Consider the following 26,125-nt stretch of genomic DNA (forward strand, 5'->3'; position numbering starts at 1 on the left):
CCATATATAACCCATCAGGTTAGTCTAGTGGTTAACGCGTCTTCCCAAATCAGCTGATTTGGAAAGTCGAGAGTTACAGCGTTCAAGTCCTAGTAAAGTCACTTATTTTTACACGGATTTAAATACTAGATCGTGGATACCGTTGTTCTTTGGTGGTTGGGTTCAATTAACCACACATCTCAGGAATGGTCAAACTGAGAATGTATAAGACTACACTTCATTTACACTCATACATATCATCCTCATTCATCCTCTGAAGAATTATCTAAACGGTAGTTACCGGAGGCTAAACAGGAAAAGAGAGAGAGGATAACCCATATAACTATTCCAAGCGGAAGGAAATGAAGGAAGATAGGAGATTTGTCCATATAAACTGTTTTGTTTAATTTGATGTCCTGAATCAGATAATCAAGTGACTTGTGGCCAACAAACTTAAGGGACATCCTTCTGAGAAAAAATATAATAAAAAATAGAAAAATGTGGATACTGTGAAGATGCTTGTCTAATGGGGGTAAAAAATAATGCCAAAACAGGATATATATATATTTGTGCTAAATATTTTAGTTAACAGCAGATTTGTAAGATACGAGATACAAACTGTAATAAAATAATGTTTAATACTCTCCTACGCCTAATTCCAACTTAAAATTTTGGAAATTTAAATAACCTCAAGTACTTTAGGTGTAATAAAGGTCAGTTTTCTATGATCACTATACAAAAAGTGCAAAATTCAAAATGGCAAACACTACCTTTTTTTTTAACTTTTCCCAAAACTGAATGCCACCAGTGGACCATATATAGAAATTTTTTGAGCCATTTTCAAAGAATTTATGTTAAACCAGTCCAAAGATATTAATCAAAATACAGGCCAACATATGTACCTACATCTTCTGAAAATTTCTAAGGTTTTTTTTGAACTCGGGGGGGGGGGGGGTAATGAAATATTGAATTTAAAAAAAACCAGAAATTGAAATTTCGGACCTTCTCATATGCTTAATACTATATATTTTAGTTGCTAGATAGCAGGAATAAAATGATAGCTTGGGAAGTAAGAATAGTGTCATTGAAATTCAATTTTTACTCCATCAATTCTAAATTGTATACTGTTTCCTCTAATAAGCAATAGAAAAATAATTCTAATAGGGCAAGACACACAGAATAATTTTTAATTGCAAAATTTATTTTTAACTTTCCCTTCAATACCTTCATTGTATTATTCTTCAGTCCTAATTTTTATTGTTCCATACAATTACTATTTATATTCTATATTTTAGGTAGGATTAGGCTGTACATGATAAGCCATTTGAGCCATTATACTTAATGTGTAGCCAATTATAAAAAAATCTCCACTTTTATTTATGATGAAACCAGGTCTACAGTTACAACATTCTAAGCATAGACCTAGATAGTTAAAATCTACAGTCAGGTGAAGAGTGTACAGTCATCATTCACTGAATCAAAAATGGAATGAAGTGATCAAGAATGGGGGATGAAATCTCAGTGAAAGACAAACAATCCGATCTAGAGGAATGTTCAAGACCCTTTCCAGGCAGCTCTACTCACCAACAATCCCTTAAGAGATTTTAGTGCATTTAGATTCATTTAGTGCACAGAAATTTTAGATCAGAACAACTTTACTCAGATGGATTTACTAGATGATCAATGGTTTTTAGATAAATATATTTTATTAGTATTATAATTTTTGTACAAAAATTTTTTTTTTACATAATTATAAGTTTGGATTATCTCTAATATTCATTCAACTTTAAATAAAATCTTATATTAACTTTATATTATCTTCTAACTTTAAATAAATGTTATATTCATAAATTTTAATCAACTCTAATTATCTTTTTTACTTGATTTAACTTTATGTTTACTTTGTTTATTATTTACTGAACGGTAAATAAACTTAATAATCCAAAATATACTAAATATTATTAAAAATAAAATGAAACACATAAATGCTAAAACATCTAACAATAAATATTTAAAATAGGAAAATTTTCTGCCTTCTGAACGTAAATGTGGTGCTCCATTATGCCTTAAAACATACTCAATCCAGTAAGCTGCTGTTTCAAGTGGAGGATTCTGATTATCTTGAAAAATTTTTGACATTTTTTTGGCATTTTCCTGATACCTGAAAGTTAAAACAAGTATATAAATTTGTATATTTATTATTTAAAAAAAATAAATAAATAAATAGAAGTTTATTTTCTTTCTCAAAATTTTTTCAAAAGTTTGCTCATGGCAAAATTTACCACTTTCTTTTCTTCTTTCAATTACAGAAAGACTGATTTCTGCACTTCAATTTGAGATTAGAACGTTACCATAAGTACATGTTTTAGTTAGTTAGGATTAGAAGTTTAATATTCCATAAACTCAAGTTTACTGGAATTGCATTTCTTATAACCAAGGGCAGTTTTTGTTACTGTGTTATTATCTATACTAATATATAAAGAGGAAGAGGGTTTTTTTGTTCATCATAAACAAAAAACTACCCAATTTATCGCTACTAAAATTTCTACTCATGTTTCTTGACAAAACTGAGAAGGTTTCTGGATATATTTTGAAAAAAATATATACTCTATATATGTAGTAGTGGAAGTTTGCCAGCTGAAGCACAAACTTTAATGAGTTATGAACTGTGAATGTCTATCACTGTGTGAGTTGGTTTGAACTGATTGATTACAAACAACTAAATATCAATTTCTAGATTTTTTGAGTTTCATTCTGAGCTTCTATAGTTAAAATTGATTTTTGAATTGTTTTTGAAACCTCTTATTTTTTTTAATTTCTCAGTAACAAATGAAGAAATCAATTTGATCTTTGGTGAGTGTAATCATCATGTTAATAAACCAATTTCTAGATTTTTGAAATTCAACCTTGAAAGGGGATGAAGAAAGTTAAAAAGATTTTTGAACAATGATTTTAAATTTTGTAAATTCTAACTATAATAAACAAAATATTCAATAAATATGGGCTTGAAAATACTCTTCAGATAAATATTTAAAAACCATTTTCGGTTTTTTTTTAATTCCAATTTTTTAAGGGGGTCAAAGGTATATGGTGCTGTGGCCCAACTACCACAGCCACTGCCATCGTTACTGTGTGTGACTGGTTGTACCTGCCTCCGGTTACTTGACTAATAAACAGAAAATAAAAGATTGACTGATACAGGAAATTCAAGTAACCATATAGCATAGGCGAACCTGCAATGGAGGGCTAGTATTATTATAGTTTTATTAATAGTGACTAAAATTGTACATAATAATTGTAATATGTATATATATTTTTTTTAACAGGCACTACTGCTCTTCTCTGCTCTGTCTCCATCGTTGAAGTGGAGACTCCACAGGTAATAGTGGAGACATTCATAATGACAGGACGTTAAGTCAACATAATTTTAAACATATGACAAACATTGTTATATTCTATTACGTTACATAAACAAATTTACATGATGAAGTTTTAGTTTTATTAAGATTATAACATTCAAATCTAGCACCAACATTACAAATGTTCTCATCACTTAAGAGATCAGTTCACACAAGACATTTTATTAATTAACCATCAATATTTTTTAATAAAGAAAAAATTGTGTAAATAGCCCTCCATCAATTGGTTCCCTGAATTAACTTTAAGATTGATGAATGAGAAAAAGGAACTAAACCTCAAATATTAACTATAAAGCATAAATTAAAATGCATACTTAAATATGATCAATCGTCTTTATTTCTACTACTATTTATAAGTTGTTTTCAAAACTCATATGCTTGCTTAAGATTAAAAAATATACTAAAAAGTCATATGAATAAAGTAGTAAACTTACGACGGTTTGTATAAAACTTCTTTTATGGCCCACAAAATAGATTCTTCGGAGATATTATACTGATCTATATGTACACCAAATCCTTTATCTGAAGCACGAGCAACGTTCAAATGCTGATCACCAAAGAATGGGATACCAATAACGGGTACACCAAAATATATAGCTTCTTCTTGGCTTAATAAACCACCATGTGTAATAAATGCCAAACAGTTTGGATGAGCTATGAAAGAAAAAACAAAATAATTGTGAAACTGTGATTGTAATGATACAAACATATGCATATGCACACATCATTGATGAAGTTTCCAAATATGATGTAACAAAAACTTTGGAAAATTAATAAATAAAAGATGAAATAGAATATAAAAAAAATTCTATTTACTGAATTATAAAAATTATACTTGAAGAATTTCCATCAAATTTGGTGCAAATAATATGTAAACAATAACACAAAAACCAAAAATAAATATAGTGAATGAATATTTATATTTAAAATGATTAGTTTCTCAAGGGGGATATCAAGATAGCTGGGTAGGTAGTTCCTCATTAACTACTACACCTATGCATTCTAGGCTAACTGGATCATTAGGATATATAATGCCGTTATGGTAAATTATTACCCAAATACGGAATTTTTCAAGCATTCATAACTATAGACTATCAAAGAAATTCTATGACTTACCTAGAACATCTTGCTGAGGAAGCCATTTGCTTAATTTAACATTTTTTGAAAGTCCAGGTAAAGAATCTGCAGATAATTTCCACAGGACGTTTTGTTTCAGTTTACCAAATGCTTTTATAAGCGCTTCTCTCATATCATCTGGCATTTCTTCACTTGGCAAAAGTGATCCAAAACTTACATAAATCACTCCATTTTTAGAATTATCCATAAATTCTTGCAGATCCTAGAATAAAATAAAGGAAAGATAACCGATAAAATATAAATGAAGCAAATACGAAATTTCTTAATTTACTAAAATGTTATATCTTTCACCTGTCTCACTTTTATGACTCATAAAGATTAAGCCTTTATGAGGGTGAATAATTTGGGGAGTTCTAACCCAATATTTGAGATGAAAAATACAAACAATGAAGTAGAACTTGATAAAAAGCACAGAAAGTTTGAATAGGAAGTGATGATTGACATGGGAGAAGGAAGAAAGAACCAAAGTGGTGAAGTGGCGCGGGTTACTACGTACATCATTCGTCCATTAGTACTATGAACAAACATTGATCTGAACTGCTACTTATAAACCCTGGCCATTTGTTTCTGGCAACTCGATTTTAGACAGACACCTGCCGCAAGGATACAGCCAGTTTGTTTAAGGTGTTCGTTAGAGGCTAGGTATAGTAGCACGTGCGCATTTCATTCGGTAACTCAATGCTGACAACATTGGTGCTTGTACAGTCAGCTCAAGAATTGGGAGGGGAATTAACATATAATTGTGTGTTTTTATTGGATATTTATGCTTTGTTAATATTGTATATTTTATAACCGTGTATTTTACAACACAAATGTATTCTATTTATATCAAATTGTAAATATGCCCCCTAAAAAAATCAACCATACTCATAAAACTCTTCATAGTCAAGCTAGAGAAATAGTGGCAAATGTGTATAAGTTACATAGAAAGAAGCAGACATCCGAAGATTTGTAATAGATGTAAACAAAGTTCATGAACACGTGTCACAATCCACTGGGGTATTTCAAAACGATCCATTAATAAAATAATAAAAGAATCAAAAGAAATTTTTGAAAACACAAATACATTTTTTAGTAATCCAGCATAAAAAACACAACGTATCATTAAAGTGTACAATCTGTCTACATTAAAGTCTACAATACAATCTGTCACTTTTAAAACTCATTACAAAAATTAAGTCTGTTCATGGGTCAATCATTTTAGGAGGTCTAACACAACATTCAAGATGAAAAATGTAAAGAATGAAGAATATATTTAGAAAATATATATATACAAACCTAAATTTCCAGTTTCAAGCAAGAATTAAATTTATAATTACTATCTGTATTTATAAATATGAGTGAGGTATAACTATCAATTTGGTGCAATAATTGCAATGGTTGTTTGTATTGTATTCACAGTTGTTTTAACCTCTCATTTGTTAATTCACCTAATAGTAAGATGCCTTATATTTTTAGGTAATTTCATAAGAAAGCTACCTGTTGTAATGGGTACCATGAATCGACTTCTGGAAAATTTAGACATATCTTCACATTTCACATCCCCCAGACCCCAAAACCATGTCAGCTCAAAAGTTTATATATATATATATATATTTCACTTTGTTGTGGATTAAATAACTGCCGTTATTTTGCGCCAATAACTTTATAATTGCTCCTTAAAAATAACTTGTCCCAAAATCTCAGTCGAGTTCATTAACGGCCAAGATTGAACCATGGGGGTAGATATGGGGAATTTTTTGAAAAAAAAAGCTATAACTTTCTTATTAAGTAAAATATCAAATTCATTTAAAGTTCCTACTATTCTTTGGTTAAGGGCCTAAACTTATCTAAGTAAATTTTTTTTATATCACCAACCATTGGCTCAGGTGGTTGAAAATATGGAGTATTGAAGACAAAAATGAATAATACCTCCTTAATAGGCAGAGTATCGAATTGGTTTAAAGTGGTCGTTAGTTCTCTAAACATTATCTAAAGCTTTTGTTTGAAACAATTTTTGATATGATCAACCCTTATGGCAAGGGATGACCAAAATGTTGCTGGAATTGTAAGAAGATAAGGGCTTGTCGTATGCTAAACATGTGAAGCTTTTTTTCACACGTAACCTTTGTCGTATTGAGTAAATTTGAAGTTTTTCTTATCCTTAATGTGGAAATCTTTTTTATCCCCTACTTAGCACTGGTGAAATCTACCTCTGCCTTCTGGTATGCTGAAAGGGAATTTTTTTAAATACTTATATATACAAAAGTATTTGTAATCAAAATCCCCTTATTAGACTCATTTATTTTACCCCCTATTAGACTCATTTTCATTGTGGTTTGTAATAAAAGCACTATGATTAATTCTTTATATAATTTATAATCACAAGTTAACGTACTATTTTTTTAAAATAATGTGTAATATTAAAAGTATATAAGTATAATATTACCTTAGGAAGTGGTTTATGATTATACGAAATATGTACTCCTGCGACTTCAACAACACTTGGGACCCAAGGTCGTGCATAATCAACACTGATATGACTGTTGACAATAGTTAATGATACATTTAATAACATATCAATAAGCGGTGGGATTTCTTCAGCATCAGTATAATTAAAATATTTACGCATTAAACGTTCTTGTTCCGGTAAATAATATAAATAATTGCCAAAAATGTTCATAATAGCTCGTAAAGTGTTGTGGCACCTTTGAAGGAATGACATTTTTTCTGTGTAAGGAAGTTCCATTGCAGGTCTGTAAGCAATAGCATGTGGATTTCCAATAAATTCATCGATATAGAAATATGTAGAAAATGTATGCAGTGATATAACAGGTGCCCTAAATTTATGACCAAATGCTAAAAATGCTTCCTGACCAAAATTTGCTTCTAACAAAATGAGGTCATATTTTTCATTAGAATGAATTAATTTTTGTATTTCATTATATTGCAGTGTTTTATCTACCATTAATAGTCCATAATACATCAATGGTGGTGGTTTAAAATATGGTATTTCCCCTGCTTCTCTTAGAATATTAAATGTCAGCTTTCCTGTAATAAAATATACCAAACATAATTTGTTTATTTTTCTGTGTGTATTATAATGCACAGTTCAATATAATTAAACATTTTAAATAGTAAGTATAAGTTTATTGGTAACTGAATGGTTCATTTCAAACAAAAAATAATTAATACACAATATACTCGGGAAGAAAGTCATAATTTCATATATCAATCTGCAATCCTATACAAATAAAAGAACAAAGTAATAAAACATTAAATAAGGAAAAGTGCAGCTAAAGTTTCTTGTGGTTGAATAAATTGATACTGTCAGTTGCATCACAATTTTTATATTTAAAAGATTCACTTATTACTTATTTAAAATAATAATGAAAAATAATTGTAATAACTAGCACCTTTGGCTTCAAAATTGTTTTTTATCAAATTAAAAGGTACCATTTTCTGCTTGTAGAATATAATAACTATATGGTAAAATTTAATTTTTGTTTTTAATGAAAACATGGTTTACAGTTAGGCTTTTACATCAAAAGATTTTTACAATATGATTTTACAAAATAAAATATACATCATGATAAAACTAACTTCACACATAAACATAAACAAATATCAGGTAAGTAAACATTTATTTACTGTTTATAACAAATGTTAAATTACTTGTTAAATATATTAAAATAGTTAAATATGTTTAATATATTGTTGTTAAATATATTTAATAGTATAATGCAATAAATGTACTAGTACTTACCAACATCAGGATTTACCAAAGGATCATCTAATTTAATTTCCTTGATATTTGTAACATTGTGACCAATTAGAACAGAAGTATAAAGTGTTATCTGATGACCTCTTAAAGCAAGTTCTTTAAATATTGGTTGCATAAAGTTATGGTGGCTTTTTGATCCCAAAGGAGTCACTGCCAATATCTTTGCTGCATTACATATTATGGAATTGTTGATCAAGGATACAAATAGTGTAAACAGAATAAACACATTCATTTTTCGTCTTCCTAAAAAAAAATTAAAATAATTAATCCATACAATTTCATGGGTCTTTTGAATAAAGTTCTTGAAATTTTCCTAAAACCCTTTCTAAAAATGGTAATATTTATGTAAGTGTCATTTGTGTACTAATGTATGTACATCTGTAAATTTATAAATTGTTATGTATAAAAATTAATGTTTTTATGCATTTTTTACCTTCAAGTAAACAAACTTTCAAGCTTTTTAACATTTCAAACTTACTTTCATAGAGATTTTTGAATGATATGTTCCATACATTAGTAAGATAATCTAACAAAAAACATAAGTAATGTTGTGCAAGTGAAGGATAAATTGTTGGTTAAAATGAATTTATAGGTGATGAAATTCGATTAATAAATCTTATAATTTTATAATCTTAAATCTTATAATTCGGTAAATAAATCTTCATTTTTATCTGTCCGCTAAAAACCAATCAACATATAAATCTTTTATTCTGATCAGTACAGATTTTCAATGAAATTTGAAGCTTAACATGTCAATGTAACCTTCTTTCTTTTTCTGTTTAGCCTCCAGAACCACTGTAAGGTATTACTTCAGAGAATGATATAAATGAACGTAAATGAAATGTAGTGTTGTACAGTCTTAGGTCGACCATTCCTGAAATGTGTGGTTAATTAAAACCCAATGACCAAAGAACACCGATACCCACCATCTAGTACTCAAATCCATACAAAAATAACTGTCTTTACTACGATTTGAACCTTAGAACTCTCGACTTCTAATCTCTCTCTCGATTTCGTTATCGAAATCAGCTGATTTGCGATAACGAGTTAACCGGTGGGTCATACCAATGTAACCTACTCCAACTGACATTATACTATACTTTTAGGATGACATTATAAGTGGTTTCATTATTTTTACCTGACTACATCCACAGGACGAGAGGTAATGTACTTAACTGTTCTATGCTTGTTTGTTCCCTTCTGTAGCTTCACAGATCAACCAATTACAACCAACTTTTGGTTAGTAACATGTCTTTGGTCTGAAAGTAACATAGGCTAACTTAAATTGTCTTATCTTGAGAGGGGAGGTGCTACACTGGGGAACAAGATTTAAAAGATCTTGTAATTTTTTTTAAAAATTCAGTGTTCTCGCATTATAAGCAAAAAAGATTTGTTCAGCAAAAGGAAGCCAAACTGCATTGCGGCTAGCACTTACATGAGTTACATACATGTACATTATCATTCATTAATATTTAGATTTCTATTTAAATAGCACAACGCATGTAAAAAAAATGATACCAGCATTGTATCTACATGACTAATATATTGAATGGTAAAGTTATGGAAACAACAAAAAGTGCTAAATAAAATAATTATTAAAAAAACTACATAGGCACTTAGTTGGGTGCCTGTGTAGGCTATATGAAATGGTGACTAATGACCTCCTGTTAAGACTAACAGGCACCTGAATACAACATAAAACGTAATACTAATATTACATTTCATATCGCTGACTAACTCTCTGTATCCTGAAAAAAGCCTGTAAGAAAAGAAAGAAAAACTTGTTTTACTATTTTTTGTTCATTTTTCATAATTATTTTAGGTAGATATGTACAATTAATAGTCAGGTTTTTTTGTCTTTTAGAAATTATTTCATTAGTAATACTGTACATAGTTCTGCTACTATATTGTATAATAATTGTATGTAGTAGCAGTTAATTATGTGTGTAGTAATTTTATGAGTAAAGTAATATTAAAAATTATTAAAAAAAAGCCGACAATGAATTGAATAACTTTCCCAGCTATACCAGTCAAGTATTCCATTCAATCATTTTAAGCTCTATTTGTATCATTATGAAAAAATAATTTCTTTTTATTTAAAAACAATAACCAAAATTATGAATTCAATAAATTTCATAAACAACTATCTAATAAACTCCCATTAATTTCATTTCCAGAAGCACACTATGGCTAAAAAAAGAAAAAAAAAATTTTTTGGTGAGAGGGTAAATTTTTATTAAATAAAGATTTTTGCTAATTTGTGACTTGATTAAAAAAACTTCAACTTTTGTAAGAAATTGTGTTGCTAAAAAGCCCCAGTACAGATTTGAAATTTTATTTCTGTCAAAACACCCAACTCAAATTTATCAAATTTCTGCAAAAATTTAATGCATTCTTCTCCTTTGAATGTAGTAACTGAATGTGAAATTTGAAGAAAATCAGTCAACAGGTTCGAGTTATAAGATCACATACACACATACTCGTCATATGCACAAACATCTGTCTGACAAAAATAGACTTTTTGAAATTGGAAGCCATTGGAGTAAAAAATTATTTTCACGGATTATTTGCGATTTATTTAAATCTATATTTTTAATTATATTTTTTAAATGGCTTAATTATATTTTTTAAGAGACACAACGCTTAAAAAAAGACCAAATTTTTTTTAGATTTTTTTTACCAAACTACTTGTTTATACTTTACTGCTATAGCTGTAGCTAGAAAGTAATAATTATAATTCAATTAATTAAATATCAAAACTAAATGACACTAATGCAATAAATACTTTAATAACATTTACATATACTTTACTTCATCACAGAGAAATTTTGTCATAAAATAATATGATAGATTCAGTTACCACATCAAGAAGTCTTCTAATAGTAATTTTTAAATCAATAATCTATGATCCATTGATGAATAACAATAAATTTAATTAACTAAACTTATAATTTGGTTTTAAAAATATAAAAAAAACATTACATACTTTACAAAAACATATTATAAAATAAAAACCAAAGCAAATTTTGTAGTTGCTTTACCAAGTTGTTTCTGACAAAAATGTTCTCAAATTTTTAACAGAATCTTTACTGATCTCTCTTTCTGTACAAATTGCAGTTTGACAACTGCAATTTGAAAGACTGCAATCTGTACAGAAGAATAAAAGATTATCTTTAGGTAAATTTGTAAAAAATATTATGTATTCAGGTGGCAAAGCTCTGTGTAATTCTAGTCAGCTGGGAGATTGAAATATTAGCTTCTGGTAATTCAGATTGAGTTAATAGTTCACTCATCAGAAAACCACAATTGTAGTAGAAAGTTAACATTAAGATCGCCACAAAACATGACATTGAATTTATTAGGAACTTTAAAAATAGTTTATGTAGCAAGATTTAAAGAAGCAGGAGATCTATAAGTTACCATCAGCATCAATTTTAGAGTATGGGATTAAATTGCACAGCATTTGAAATCAGTTTATTCTATGTAGCAGCTTTCAACTACATTAAAAAGGTAGTCTTCAATAAAAATTAAGACCCTGTTTTTAAGTACAGTTCATTAAAAGAAAGCCTAATCTTAACATGAAAATCTCACTTATACAATTTGATTTATGACAAAAAATTACACTGCAAACAAAGAGTATTTAAATAGATGATTTAAAATAACTACACAAATAAAATATAAAATTATTAGTCCCTAACCAAGACAGTAAATTGTTTTTTAGAAGAATACTTTAGTAACTGTTTTGACTATAAGGTGATTCAGAGTTAAATCTGAACTGATTTATTATTTTTGGAAAGAGAAACAACTTCTTTGAGAAAAAAAAATACTATGTTTTGTAATTGTAAGCAATTTAAAAAAAGGGTTATTATTATAGATACTAATGACATAGTTCATTTCTTCATAAAGTTTAGGATAATTCACATAATTTTTCTCTATTGAATTTTCTCAGACATACTTGATTCATAGTTAATGTAATTACAAATGTAGTTATATCTATCAAATCCATAAAATCTATCAATCCATAATTAATAATTGTAGTTTAAATAAATAATTCTTACACCCAAATGATTTGACATAAGGAAGGGAAGATTAAAGCCATGTAAATCTGGTTTTTTTTCGGTTAAAATAGTACAACATGCATTTACTTACATTAAATGTTAGTATTTATTTATTTTTTTAAAGTAATGATATCATTTCTCTGAGAGAGCTGCACTGTTGTAAGAACTACCTACAATGTGTTTAATTACTTACGTACCTAAAATGTAGGTATAAAAATATAAAAATTTTAATTAATAATTACATGTAAATTTATGTGAATCATATAAAAAAATAAGAAACCTAATAGAATTGATGAAAATATTTAATTACGCGATTTGTTTTATCTATCTAGTTATTCATTATTGTTTAACTGACTTATTCGAATAACTTTAAAAAAATTATATTACATCAATTGTACTTAAAATTGAACTTGTTTACTGTTATGAGGGCATTCAATAATTAAAAAGGCAATTGGTAACAGTGGAAAAACTATTTGATTAAATAAACTGAAACTTTGATGTTGAAGTCGCACCTCTGACATAAAAAATATCAGCTGTTCAAAAATCATTTCCATTATTATATCCTCTTTAGTTAATTTCAAAATATTGGCTCCACTTGAAACGTGTAGAACAACGTGTTATGATAATTTTTATTTTCTGATGTGTAAAATGTACTGAATTCACTCATGGATGTTAAAACAGTATGGTAAAGATTGTATTAACTTTGTAAATAAGTGGATCAAACAGTTTAAATTGGGTAAAACAAATGTCACTGATTTTCATTGTAGCAGAAGATTTGACTTATGCTTAACAAAATCACATTAATGATCTTATTTGCAAGGACAGACGCAGAAAAATTTGGGAAATTTCTGAAATTTGTAGTGCAATTATCGGCACCATTCATCCATTACTCACAAGTTGCCGAATTACTACTAAACATGTTGAAACTTGATTTGAAAACACAGAAACCCAAATTCACATTTGTGTGGAAATTAAATGACGATTTTAAGAGGAAATTAATGGTTTATTAGATTGCATAATAACTTGTGTTGAAACTGAGATTTATTGTTTCTAGAGGAACTAAACATCACAGTACAGAATTAAAAAATCTGAATCCACCTGGTAGAAAAAATTTCAAAACCTATGCATCATATGGTAAAGTGATTCTAATGATGTTTTAGGATTACAAATGCTCAGTTTATTGTTATTATTTTGAAGAACAATGTATAATTAAGAGTGAGCATTATTGTGAGATGCTAGAAAATAAAGTGTAATCTGCAGTAGGGAAGAAACATGCTGGTTCACTCTCTAAAGCTGTAATTTTTCAATACTATAACACCTGCCACCTTAGACACAGGAAGTTGCTATTTAACAGTTGGGTCAGGTGGTGTCATATCCACTCACAACCCCATTCTTGCACCATTTTGTTTGAGCCTTTCAAAGAGTTTTTATGTGGCATCAGGTATGCCAGCAATGAGCGGGCCAAGAATGTCTGATACCAAGGTGAGCAATTCTTTACTACTGGAAAGAGAAAGAAAAATGGGTCTCCCTAAATGAAGCTGAGGATTATTTTGAAAAGCAGCGTTAGTTTCATTGACATTGAATAAATAATTTTTCTAGTCATTTGTTCTTAATTATACAGATAGAAAAAAAAAAGATTTTTTTAATGTTTCTCGAAGTGTGATACCATTTCTTGAATTGCTTTTTTGCATACATTACAGATCTGTAAAGACAATTTTTCTATCATCCTTAGTTTAAATAAGTTATGCTTAAAAAAAATTAAGAGAAAATATAGTTAAAATCTGTAAAATTTATAATTTTGCATGGCCATACCTGTGTTAGATTGATTTCCCTGATGCTTTTCTTTTATAAATAGCCTCAGGCACATCCCGAATTAATGTCCAACAGTAATCGGCTAGCATGTTGGTATTCCATTTCTCTTTATAGTGGCTTTCCATCACCGAAATGTCTTGGTGGAAATGTTCACCGTGTTTTTCACTTACATCTCCAAGATTGTCTGGGAAAAAATCCAGATGTGAGTGGAGGAAATGTATTTTCAAAGACATATTACATCCCATAGCTCTGTATGAGGTAAGAAGTTGATTAACAATATTGTGGTAATTGTCGGATTTTTGTTTGCCGAGAAACCTTTTGCAAACATCTTTAAATGAAGCCCAAGCTGCACTTTCTACATTATTTAATATTGAGTTAAATATAACATCTTTGACCAACTATCTTATTTGAGGACCAACAAATATTCCTTCTTTAATTTTTCCCTCACTTACATTTGGAAATTTCTGCCTGTACAAAATTCTGGGACTATCCTTCTTCATTGCTTTTATAAAATTTTTCATTAGTTCTAGCTTGATATGGAGAGGGGGTAAACATTTTTTTGGGTTAACTAAGGGTTCATGAATAATATTTTTCCCATTTGGAGTTATGTTGTCTCGTTTCTTCCACTCTTTGGTAATATATTGTTTATCCCTAGCCCAGCTGTACCATTTGTAAAGAAAACACATGTACTTTTTTTGTTTCTGTTTAGCCTCTGTAACTACCGTTTAGATAATTCTTCAGAGGATGAATGAGGATGATATGTATGAGTGTAAATGAAGTGTAGTCTTGTACATTCTCAGTTCGACGATTCCTGAGATGTGTGGTTAATTGAAACCCAACCACCAAAGAACACCGGTATCCACGATCTAGTATTCAAATCCGTGTAAAAATAACTGACTTTACTAGGACTTGAACGCTGTATCTGTCGACTTCCAAATCAGCTGATTTGGGAAGACGCGTTAACCACTAGACCAACCCGGTGGGTTAAAAAAAACAAAAAAAACACATGTACTTAGTATAGCCTAACTGCACCCCTAACAAAAAAGCTGTAACTTTCAAATCACCATATATGTTCCAGCTATGTTTTTTATAATTTATTTTTTCAAGTGCAACTTTCCTCACATCGTATGTCTCTTTCAAATTAATTCCATAAAAGTTACCGTTCTGTGGTAGAATCACTTTTAAACTATACTTTGACGAATCTATGAAAAGGGCACCAGTCCAGGTTTTTGAACTTGTTCTAAGTGCAAGATAAGCTCATCAATATTTATCAACATAAGCTCATCAACCAAATTATTTTCATCAATAAAGTACTCAGAAAGTTCTTTTTGTCAGCTTCAAAAGCCCAAAATTTTTGTATTTTTTTGAAGTAAATTCCAACCTTGCAGTCTTGATCCTAATAGATCATCTTGATTTTTGATAAATTTAAATTCCTAACCAAGTCATTTTATACACCTTGTGATATAAGATGTGGCTTATTGGAAGATAATTCAAAATTGAGATCATTGCTGTCTTCTTCAGTACTGCCTGATTCTACATTGCTGCTTTTGAAACATACATTCACAGGTGAATCAGGAACTTTAATAATTTCACTGTGAGGTGCAGGCCTGATTGCAAGGAAGAATATTTTACATTATGTTTAGATTTTCTAGAAATTCTACTTGTTAAACAAAAGTAACACTCGGTTACCTCTCTTTCTCTCTCTCTCTCTCTCTTTTCCTGTTTAGCCTCCGGTAACTACCGTTAAGATAATTCTTCAGAGGATTAATGAGGATGATATGTAATGAGTGTAAATGAAGTGTAGTCTTGTACATTCTCAGTTCGACCATTCCTGAGATGTGTGGTTAATTGAAACCCAACCACCAAAGAACACCGGTATCCACGACCTAGTATTCAAATCCGTTTAAAAATATCTGGCTTTACTAGGACTTGAGCGCTGGAACTCTCGGCTTCCAAATCAGCTGAATTGGGAAGACGCATTCACCACTAGACCAACCCAGTGGGTTCAACAATCGGTTACCTGATCCTTTGGTTCACACCAAACCATAGGTACACAAAATGGCAAAGGCTTCAGTGTGCCTTTTAGCCATCCTGTTAAATATACACAAAAATTAGTGCATACTATATGAGGAGCCCACATCTTACCCAATTCATCAATTTTACACTGAAAGTACAAATGATATGCTTTTTTAATTAAATGTGTAATTTTTTTCTATTTGATTTTACGGTAAACTCAACACATACATAACAAAAGGCATCGACATCATTTACAAAATTTTGAGGCATTATGACACTGCACTGTTAGTAAACTTTAGACTGAACAAAATTAATTCATTCCTAAATCCATTGCTTAATACAAACAACTCAGCTGTGTTTTCAGCTACATGTTTTTACCGACCTGCACAGATATGATTAATCTTGTCCATGAAAGCTCACTCTTCAGTATTAGATATGATGTCATAATATGTGACTATGATGTGATTTAATTCTTTGTCTAGTATTGTTTCTTTATAGCTTACAAATTATATTAACAAAGTTAAACAACAAAAAATGAGCTAACAAAATACAATATAGGAGCTTAAAATGCTAACTATAAGTTTAAAAATGAAAAAAATCCTTTGGATTTTTCAAAAATGGTGGGCGATAGAAAGAATCTGAGTTCATATTTGTTTTCACCATCAAAAACAAAATTAAAATCATGTATCGCATGTTAGGAAACAAAAATTATGTTTATCAGTGTCATTTAACAACCCTAATGAATATTACTCATAGTTTGTCTTGCTGTTTAAATATCACTGATGTACATACATATATTTATATAATGTAATAAATTTAATAATGATTAATAATTTGCAGTAGGCCTTGTCTAGTTACAGGGCTAGCTCATATTTAAATTAAATTAAAAATAAATTTACCATTAATTTCTGTTTGCAGAACTGCCAATTCATCAAATTTTTTATTCACTTTATCTTCATTATTAAAACCAAAATGTGTCAAAATCTTTTTGTTGGAAAAACTATCAAATTTTGCAGAAAATATTGAAAGTAAACTGATAGTAAGTTATGAAAATGTACTCTTTTTAACAAATAAATTTTTTTTACTTTTTTTTAAAAAAAGGCTTTTGATATGTAAAAGTATAATAAAACTAACATCTAATGCATTAGTTATTTAGATATGTGTATCAGTCCCACATTATAAGTTATGAGTTTAAAATACATATGAATTAAAATTTCTGGAGAAAGAATAATCAAAAGACAGATAACACTTCTCCCATATTATTTACGTTAAGACAAATTATCATAATATAATGGTCTTCATCATGAAAACAGGTAAAAACAACCTCATTAAATTATATAAGAAGATAATTTATTACCTGTAACACACCAGATATAGTATCTGTTTGTTTGTTTATATAGTGTTCATATTATGATTGTGCTCAGAGTCAATGACACACATAATTAAAGGTGTTCTCTAACATGCTCTCTTATTCAAAGCTAGGAAAGAAGAAAAGTTCAAAATTGTAACTGGAGTGAATTGGGCAAGGAAAATAAATTTTTGGATGTTTGTTTTATTTTTAAAGGATTCATATTCCCTGAGTAGTTTAATTTCCCTTACTATTATTTTTCTTTTAATAAACACACACACACACATTTAATTTATATACATTTAAAACCAGTTTTCAAGTCCTTTTTTTTATATCCCACTTGACAAGTTAACAGAGATTCCAACATAAACTTTGTTATTCATTTGACTGAGATTAATTGTTTGATTTGTTTCAAATTAAAATTCAAGCAGCTGTTCTACAATTACAAGTACACAAATGAAAAAAATATATCATGGCTACAAAATAAGTCACAATTATTTGCTAAACTCAGTAAGTAATTAATTCTATTACTGAAATTAAAATAAAACATTTGATAAACATAATCCAAAACAATTTATTTATTAATATATTGTAGTAAATAACATCCTCTTACAAATTATGTTTTCCTTAAACTGCAATATGTTATCATTCAATGATACCTAATGACCACAACAATTTAATGTCAATTACAAAAATGAATCAGTTAAACTGCAGTTAGACTAAGTGTAATTATCTTTTTTTATATTAGTGCTCATAGACACAGAATGAAAAATTAAATAAATTAAAATATAAGTGAATTAAATATATCACAAAATATTACCATTTATTTAGAAATAATAAAAATACAAACTAATTTTCAAATCTAAACAAAGATTCCTCATTTAATCTAGAGCGATGTGTCATTAGAAATATGCTTTATGACACCAACTGAAAAACATTGCTCTGCAAAAATTTTACACTGATGTGGAGTTTAACTGTGTTATGTTTCATAAATATAGAATTTGAAAATTGAACAAACTGCTGTGATATAATGAGGGCTGAAATTAATTTTTTAAATCTTTTACAGATAAAGAAATCACTAATAAATGGTTCATTCGATAAAAATTTGTTACATCCAGTTTTTTCAGCAGAGTAACTCATATAGCAAATGTAACTCATAGTGAACAGCCAGTCTGGAAACAGATTTTATAAATATTATCACCTAATTATGTAATAATACAATATGTTGCATTATTATATGTAATGGCAAGTAATAATGCAAATGTGGTAAGTATGAAGCAGTAAAAATATTTATTCGGAAAATCATCCTATAAAATAAAAAAAAGAAGCATTATAGTAAAACAAATATTTAGGAAATATCATGATATTAAACTGGTTTCTGCTCCAATTAAGATATAATGAAATATGGACTTACTTTAGTGTGAAACTAATCCTGTTGACATATTCTGTTATTAATGCTTAATTGTACTTTAACTAAAATATAACGCACAAATAAAATAAATGTTTTGTTTTATCTTAAGTGAATTAAGATAAACATAACAATATCAAGAAGTAGTTTATTTTTAATAGATTTTTCTGGTACTTATCAGCTGTAAACCAATAATCCCATTATCTGTAATAACAAAGAATTCTAGAAAATCTATTCTTGTAAGTAATTTTAGATGAAAAAATAGTTCAAAACGTTTTTTTACACTTCTATCTGTTAATACTAAAATATATATATTTTTATATTAAACGTCATGTTCAATTCATTTATATATTCTAAAGTGTTTTTAACATTATCACAGAGTTCCTTCATTCTTAAGAATGAATATTTTTTCTCTTTCCATGAGATAAGATTTATATTCTTTATTTAGATTTATTATTAAAATTTAATTTTAGTAATTTCATTAAATTAATCATTTTCATTACTAATTAAATAATTTATATTTATTATTATATTTTATTTTTGATTTATATTTATTATTAAACATGAGTATTTTCTGCTAGGAGTGTCATAATTTTTATATTGAATACATTTATCAACCTTTCTTAGCTTCGTTATAGCAAAATGGGACCTGTAGATGCATTTAGAATACATTCCATTTTTAAAACTCACATACTAGCACTTCTCCTTTATAAGGCTTTATGTAGCATTAGGTTATATCCCTTTTGTTTATATTTTTCACAACCCTCCTCTGAGTTGGACCCACAGTTAATTATAACACAATCCAAGGGAGTATCTAACTCTAATGAGACTTTCCACCCACCAGCTGAACATCCAGCAAAGCAGGTCGGCCTGCTGTTTGGATCTGTTACTTTATGCCTGTCTCTAACCCCCCAGCAAGGAGACGCAAATCCAGCAATGCCGTAACCTTCATCCCCACCCCAGGGGCTGGGTCTTGGTCTTTTGAGTGTCTTATGCCTCAAATGGGGAGTCTCCCTCACAAGGATTCTGGTCTTGACTTCCCCCTAAATGACATCAGGTTCAGATGATCGTCATCACAGCAGAAAGCATCATACTTTGTACATGGAGTAATCCACACCTTTATCTGGCTAGTCTTTCTTCCTGTTCTTTGTTAACTATTGTTACAATGTACTTATTTATTTTATAATTATCTTTCTTGTTCTGAGAAAATTAAGATTCTTAAATAAAACATCCGTTTGATTATTATTAATCTGCTGATTTTTAATTTAAAAACTTTTACATTTTTCTAAAATATTCAAACTTTTTCCTTTTGTACAATAGTGAATTAGTTTCATAGAGTCTTATCATTTTCAATAGGGTATGTCCCAAAGGTTACATGAAAACTATTCCATCAGTATAAAAAATAAACAAAATAAATTTTACCTAATAGTTAGACCGCTCAACACAGAACACAACTGGATGTTCCTTCAAATTCATTTGACTGTCAAATTTTCATCATAATAATGAATTACTGGCACACCAAAGGGTTGTAGAAACTTTCAAAAAAGAGTGATTGATTGGATGAGAGTAAAACGCAGTCAAAATTAGGTGAAAGAAAGTCAAAAAACTGGAATGATGGAGAGGAATTTAGGAATATAAAGTCCAAAAAGTTGACTGAAACAAAAAAAATATATATTGCAAAAATCAAAAGGAAGTAAAAAGGATATGGAAAGCTAAGACTGTAAGGATATGAATACAAAAGAAGTATGCTGATTTAAAAGGAGGTATCCTTTGGTCAACGATCGAACACGAGCTCTATTCCACGCATATCTTTTCATTATTAACATTAAAACCATAAAAATTCTTTTTTTAGGCTGTATTTATTCTTTCTTTCAAAGACAAACTAAGTTAATTTGCATTATCTTTAAAAGATGACTCAAAGTTAAACAAAAGTTATAGTTCAAAAACTAAAACCTGTTGAAAACTTCAATATTAAAATAAGTCATTAATAAATAAAAAATAATAATAAATACATAAACTCTTAGTAAATGACTGGACTACAAAATAAAAATAACAGTTACATCATTTTGTAAATTAATATAACATAAATTCTTTTCTATTTTATGAATGAAGAGTATGAAAAACTGGAACCACTGATAGATGAAATTACAGAACGTTATTTAATACGTGTAGACTCTGATAGTGAAAGTGAAAATGAAAGTGACAGTGATTCGTTTAGCGAGGATGGTGAACTTGTTACAAATTTGAATTAGATGCATAAAGAGTAATTCAAGTAAGCTTTTGTTTAATATTCAAAGTTAATAATTTAGTACAAATAAAGGTTGTAAAAGAATTAATTACATAATCATATATAATTGATATTATATAATTTATAATCAGTAAATATGATAGTTATTACCGCGTACAATATGATAAGTAATACTTCGATTTGATACGCGGAGTTGATGTTTTCAGGACGATCAGTAATACGTAATCTGCTCGTAACGTCACAAGCTCGTACATTGGTTGGGGGTAGTATATTTATATATTTTTTTTATTTTCCTCAGGGCCAACAGTTATATATTGCTTCACAGGATGAGATGAAATGGCAGTTTTATAGCGTGTTAAAATGTCATGCCTGACCGGGGTTCAAATCCGGGACATCCTGATAAAAGGCCGAGACACTGCCACTCGCGCCACGGAGGCCGACAACCGTCACGTACTACTATTCACGCATTTTTTTTTTTACATTATGTTTTTTCTTTTATTTTTTCATGTTATGAATTTTGATAATAATGTAAGATAATGCCAAGCGTAATTGGAATTCGAACCCAAAAATATTTACTGTAAAAAAAGAACGGAATTCAGACGAACTTCACATGCAACTTCACCCTCACTGTTTTAATAGCATATACGAGTAAGAGGTAAATAAAAATATTGTGTGTGTGTGTGTGTGTGTGCGCGAGCCCTTCATTATTATTTAATAATGCAACAGACTAAAAATTTAACAAAATAGTTTTTGTACATCACGGATCCATTCTTTTGATTTCATTGACTCAAAATACGTACAAGAGCACTTTTTTACAGAAACTTTTCTGCATTAGAAATTGTCAGGTCAATTGACATGCTTAACTAACAAACAGTTAACACATAATACGTATTACAATAGCAACAAGACACAATTTTCTGGTTATTTATTTACTACTACCATTCTGGTTGACAAAAAAATGTACATTTCATTTTACTTTATCAGATTAAATATATCACGTAACTGACTTATGTCCGAAGAAAGGTTCTGGATCCGAATGCCGTTAATTTTTTAAGTACGAAAATATATATCTACTTCAATTTTAAAAACTACTTTTTTTTAAAAAAAAAGTAGGCGTTAACGAAGAAATAAATATCTAACTTACGTAAATGTGTTAAACAGGGCTATTTACGTAAATCCAGTCAGTTTTCCCTTTTTTATTGGAAGTAAGTACATTCGCATAAGAAACTTTATTAAGTTGCATTCTTTCTTTAGTGATTTTCTTTTTTCAAAAATGTTACCTCGCAGCTTACGGGAACGCATCGATTAACAAAAAAAAAAAAAAATCAAACCGTTACATATAGGTAAAATAAAACAAAAATACTAAATGGCAGTCGGAGGTGCCTGAAGCTCCTTCGGTTGGCTCCATTCATATTTAAAAATCTGATGTGGTTAACACATGACTTCCTTGTATGTCTATTAAATTACATTTACACATTTTTTTTTAAGATGAAAAGTACATAAAATTTTTTTTCATTAATAACTTCTGATATGTTTTCATATTTTTATTTTTATTTTTATTGTTATTAATGAATTATTATTCATGGTAATTTTTTTTTACGACAGGTTATCAATTATTAATAAATCAATATATATAAATTAAAAAAAAAAAAAAAAGGTTAAAAAAGGAGATGAAGTCTGATTCGAACCAATGTGCCTTCCCCTAAAATCCAATATTTCATTAATTAAAATTTTATTTGGCTATAACTCTAGAACCAATGAAAATAAATACCACTTATGATCGTCGAAAATCTCTCAATGAGGGCTTATTATTGCAGTTAAGAAAAAGTCCAAAATCCAAATCTTTTTGGATTTTGGGCTTTTTTGAAGACTTTTGGTTCAATCGATTGCAATCAAAAGGGGAGGTGCACAGTTAGATGTTACAAAAGTTCTAAATCCGAAATTTCAACATCTTACAGCTAATCGGTTTTGAGTACTTGCTCAAATGCGAGCAAGATGCTCAAATGCGCATCCTACTAATGCGGGATACTTACGTACATACACACATATTAACGTACAGATGTCACGCCGACACTAGTCAAGATGGATTCAGGGATGGTCAAAATGGATATTTCTGTTGAAATCTGGAAACCGAATTTTTTCGCGGTCACAATACTTCCTTTACTTCGTACAAGGAAGTAAAAAGTAAATATTAAATATTCCAAATATTTATATTTATAACACGACCTGCTTCCAAGAGATCGAGTATGATAACAAATTTCGAAGCTTACACAACCTCATTTCTCTTCAATTAAAAGAGGTCTGAAATACTCACAACCTGCACATGCGTTCCCACGCTCGGTATGAATTAAAAGACAGTAAAATTATTTTTCACTTAAGATGCAGTGTAGTACAATTATTTACCTAACTTCGCACGGGCGCTGCTCAATGTTCAACCCTGCGGTACATTTATGCCTAATCATATATCGGATAAATATAACAATAAAAAATAATACAATTTAATTACAATTTATTATTTTTTCATTTCAAAGAAATGGAAATGATAAAAAATTCTTTTATAAGATGCCAAAAAAATGATATGCACCAGGCCCCATAAAATACTATTGGTGGAGAGGATCATTAATTTTGAAAGTTAATTCATTTTTAGTAAAATGCCTATAAAGATTTTATGACACCCAAATTACTTTCCTATAATCTTTATTTTTTGAAGAAGCAGCCTGAGAGTGTAAATGCAGAAAAACCTTTTTGTGAGCGGAACATATAAAGAAAAAATGTGTGCCTATACCTAGCGAAAATATAAAACAATAACATTTTCTGAATGAAACCGAGGAAACATACGACAGAAAGAGTGGTAAAGACAATGGAAAGTTCTGGGTTTAATCCCAGCATGATATGGTATTTTTCATACGCTACAAATTTATGAATGAGGAAGATAAAAGTAATTAACTGAAATGCTAGCGCATTACGTCATTATTTATCATCGGCTGTGAAATTACATAACTAAGAACCTCGTTATAAATACACACTTGTTTAATCTGAGTCTTCGTTCAACAAGCGATATTTTTTTCAGCATTTTAATAATTATTTTTCTCTTAGATTTGTCACCGCTTTTAAGTCGCAAAGTGTTTGAGATATAGTGGTCCGAATAATCGACGTTTTAATAAGCATTAATCTCAAATTATATTTAATTTGAATCAGAATTAATTTCTGAATTTTGTTACAAGAAAATCTCTCTGATGAATCCAGTACTTAAAACAAGCAATAATTTATGTAAATATTGCGGATAAATGAAACATGTAAGTCCGGTTAACTAAGAGGTCGGATGTATAAAATCAGTGATTATTTTACTAACTGTATTATACAAAATAAAAATTAGAATAAACAAAAAAGTTATTACGTATGATTTTTTAAGTTTTTAACACTTTACTACATAAACGACAAACATCACGAAAGTACGTTAGTATTTCAACTGTAAATGAGAATATAACAACGATTTTTAATATTTTAGGAAATGGTAATTTTTTTTATTATCAGTAATGATAAAATTATAATGTATTGAATCGTTATTAAATTTAAAATAATAATAATCATCAAAATTTTACCACAAATATTAAAAATTAGTCTTTTTTATACATCGTAAAAAAAGAGTGGTTGGTAAGACAAGTCTTAGTGGAAGTAAGACAAACGCAGCGATTTACCTGATACCGTATTCAGCAGGTAGTTTAGCCACGGGAAAGAAATAATCAGTTTAAATGGCAACACAGCAATATCAAACATTAAATGTTAGAACTGCGTTCAAATACAACTTATAATTAAGAGTAGTATACGCTATATATTAACCGAAGGGAATGGGTGTTAAATTATTTTAAAGTGATTTTCAGTTTCAGTAAACCTTATTATCTCTTAATAAATAATACATTAATTATTTATTTGTATATACACACGCGGGCACAATTTTAATTATATATATACATATATATAACACGTGTATATATATATATATATATATATATATATATATATGTATATATACACGCACACATACACACTATTCAAATATACTATTCTATATAAATATAAATTTATTTTTTTCTCACTCAAAATTTGTTTTAGCAAAACCTTTGTAATTAAAAAAATAGAAACTGATAAAATTTTGTATTTTTTTGTAGTTCCGCTCCTTTCCTACTGAAAAATTATAATTCTCTGCAATTAAAAACAATATATATTAATGAAAAATTTTAAGTTAAAATTAAAGTTGTTCAAGGAACCAAAGGCTTTATCACCATGAAAAATAAAAAAGACTGAAGTAGATATAGCAACAAATTTTGAAGCCAAGGGTACGCAAGAGTGTGATGAATCCATAACGACGCCCAACGGCCTTTATCATAATCAAGAAAAATTGGCTTCCTTGACCTTCATAATCGGAAGGTACCTTCCGATTAAATGGAAATATCTATTAGAACAAAACTGTTAGTGAGCCTGAGACGTATTCGTACCCGATTCCTTGGATTACGAAGCTGCACTTGTACACGGAAAACTTCAGCCGATCGTAAAAAAAATTATAAATTTTAAACATCGCATGAAAGCAAGCACCTTTCATTCATTTACATGAAGTTAGATTAATTATATTAGGGATATTAATTACACCGCTGTCGATTAACCGTTTGTTCTAATTAATCTTATATCCAAAATTGTGTGTTGTTTTCTATTTTGAAGTTATTGCTAACATCTAAGAATTTTATTATGATCAAAATAATGAATTAAATAATTTTATTAAAAAAAATATATATATTTTAAAATTAATATTGTTATCAAAGTTGATTATCCGGTGCTTCATACATAATGTAATTTTAAGAAAATGAAGTATATATAATAATATTGAAGTATGTTCTTCTTCAGTGATTCCAAGCTTTCTATAAAAAAATATTGCATTGCTT

General features: G+C 28.9%; 1 protein-coding gene across 1 annotated transcript in view; it reads right to left on the reverse strand.

The window, feature by feature from the left end:
• LOC142325751 (uncharacterized) overlaps positions 1-26,125 on the reverse strand; it is a 71,287-nt gene that overhangs the window by 40,825 nt on the left and 4,337 nt on the right. The window contains exons 2-7 of the mRNA XM_075367781.1: positions 14,169-14,352; positions 8,281-8,541; positions 6,964-7,565; positions 4,515-4,737; positions 3,833-4,052; positions 1,846-2,140 (exon numbers count right to left, since the gene is read on the reverse strand). Coding sequence (XP_075223896.1) covers positions 1,846-2,140; positions 3,833-4,052; positions 4,515-4,737; positions 6,964-7,565; positions 8,281-8,541; positions 14,169-14,223 — 1,656 coding nt within the window. The 5' untranslated portion in view covers positions 14,224-14,352. The remainder of the gene's footprint in view (positions 1-1,845; positions 2,141-3,832; positions 4,053-4,514; positions 4,738-6,963; positions 7,566-8,280; positions 8,542-14,168; positions 14,353-26,125) is intronic.

The sequence above is a fragment of the Lycorma delicatula genome, chromosome 5 (genome assembly GCF_047948215.1).
Source record: "Lycorma delicatula isolate Av1 chromosome 5, ASM4794821v1, whole genome shotgun sequence".
Classification (NCBI taxonomy): domain Eukaryota; kingdom Metazoa; phylum Arthropoda; class Insecta; order Hemiptera; family Fulgoridae; genus Lycorma; species Lycorma delicatula.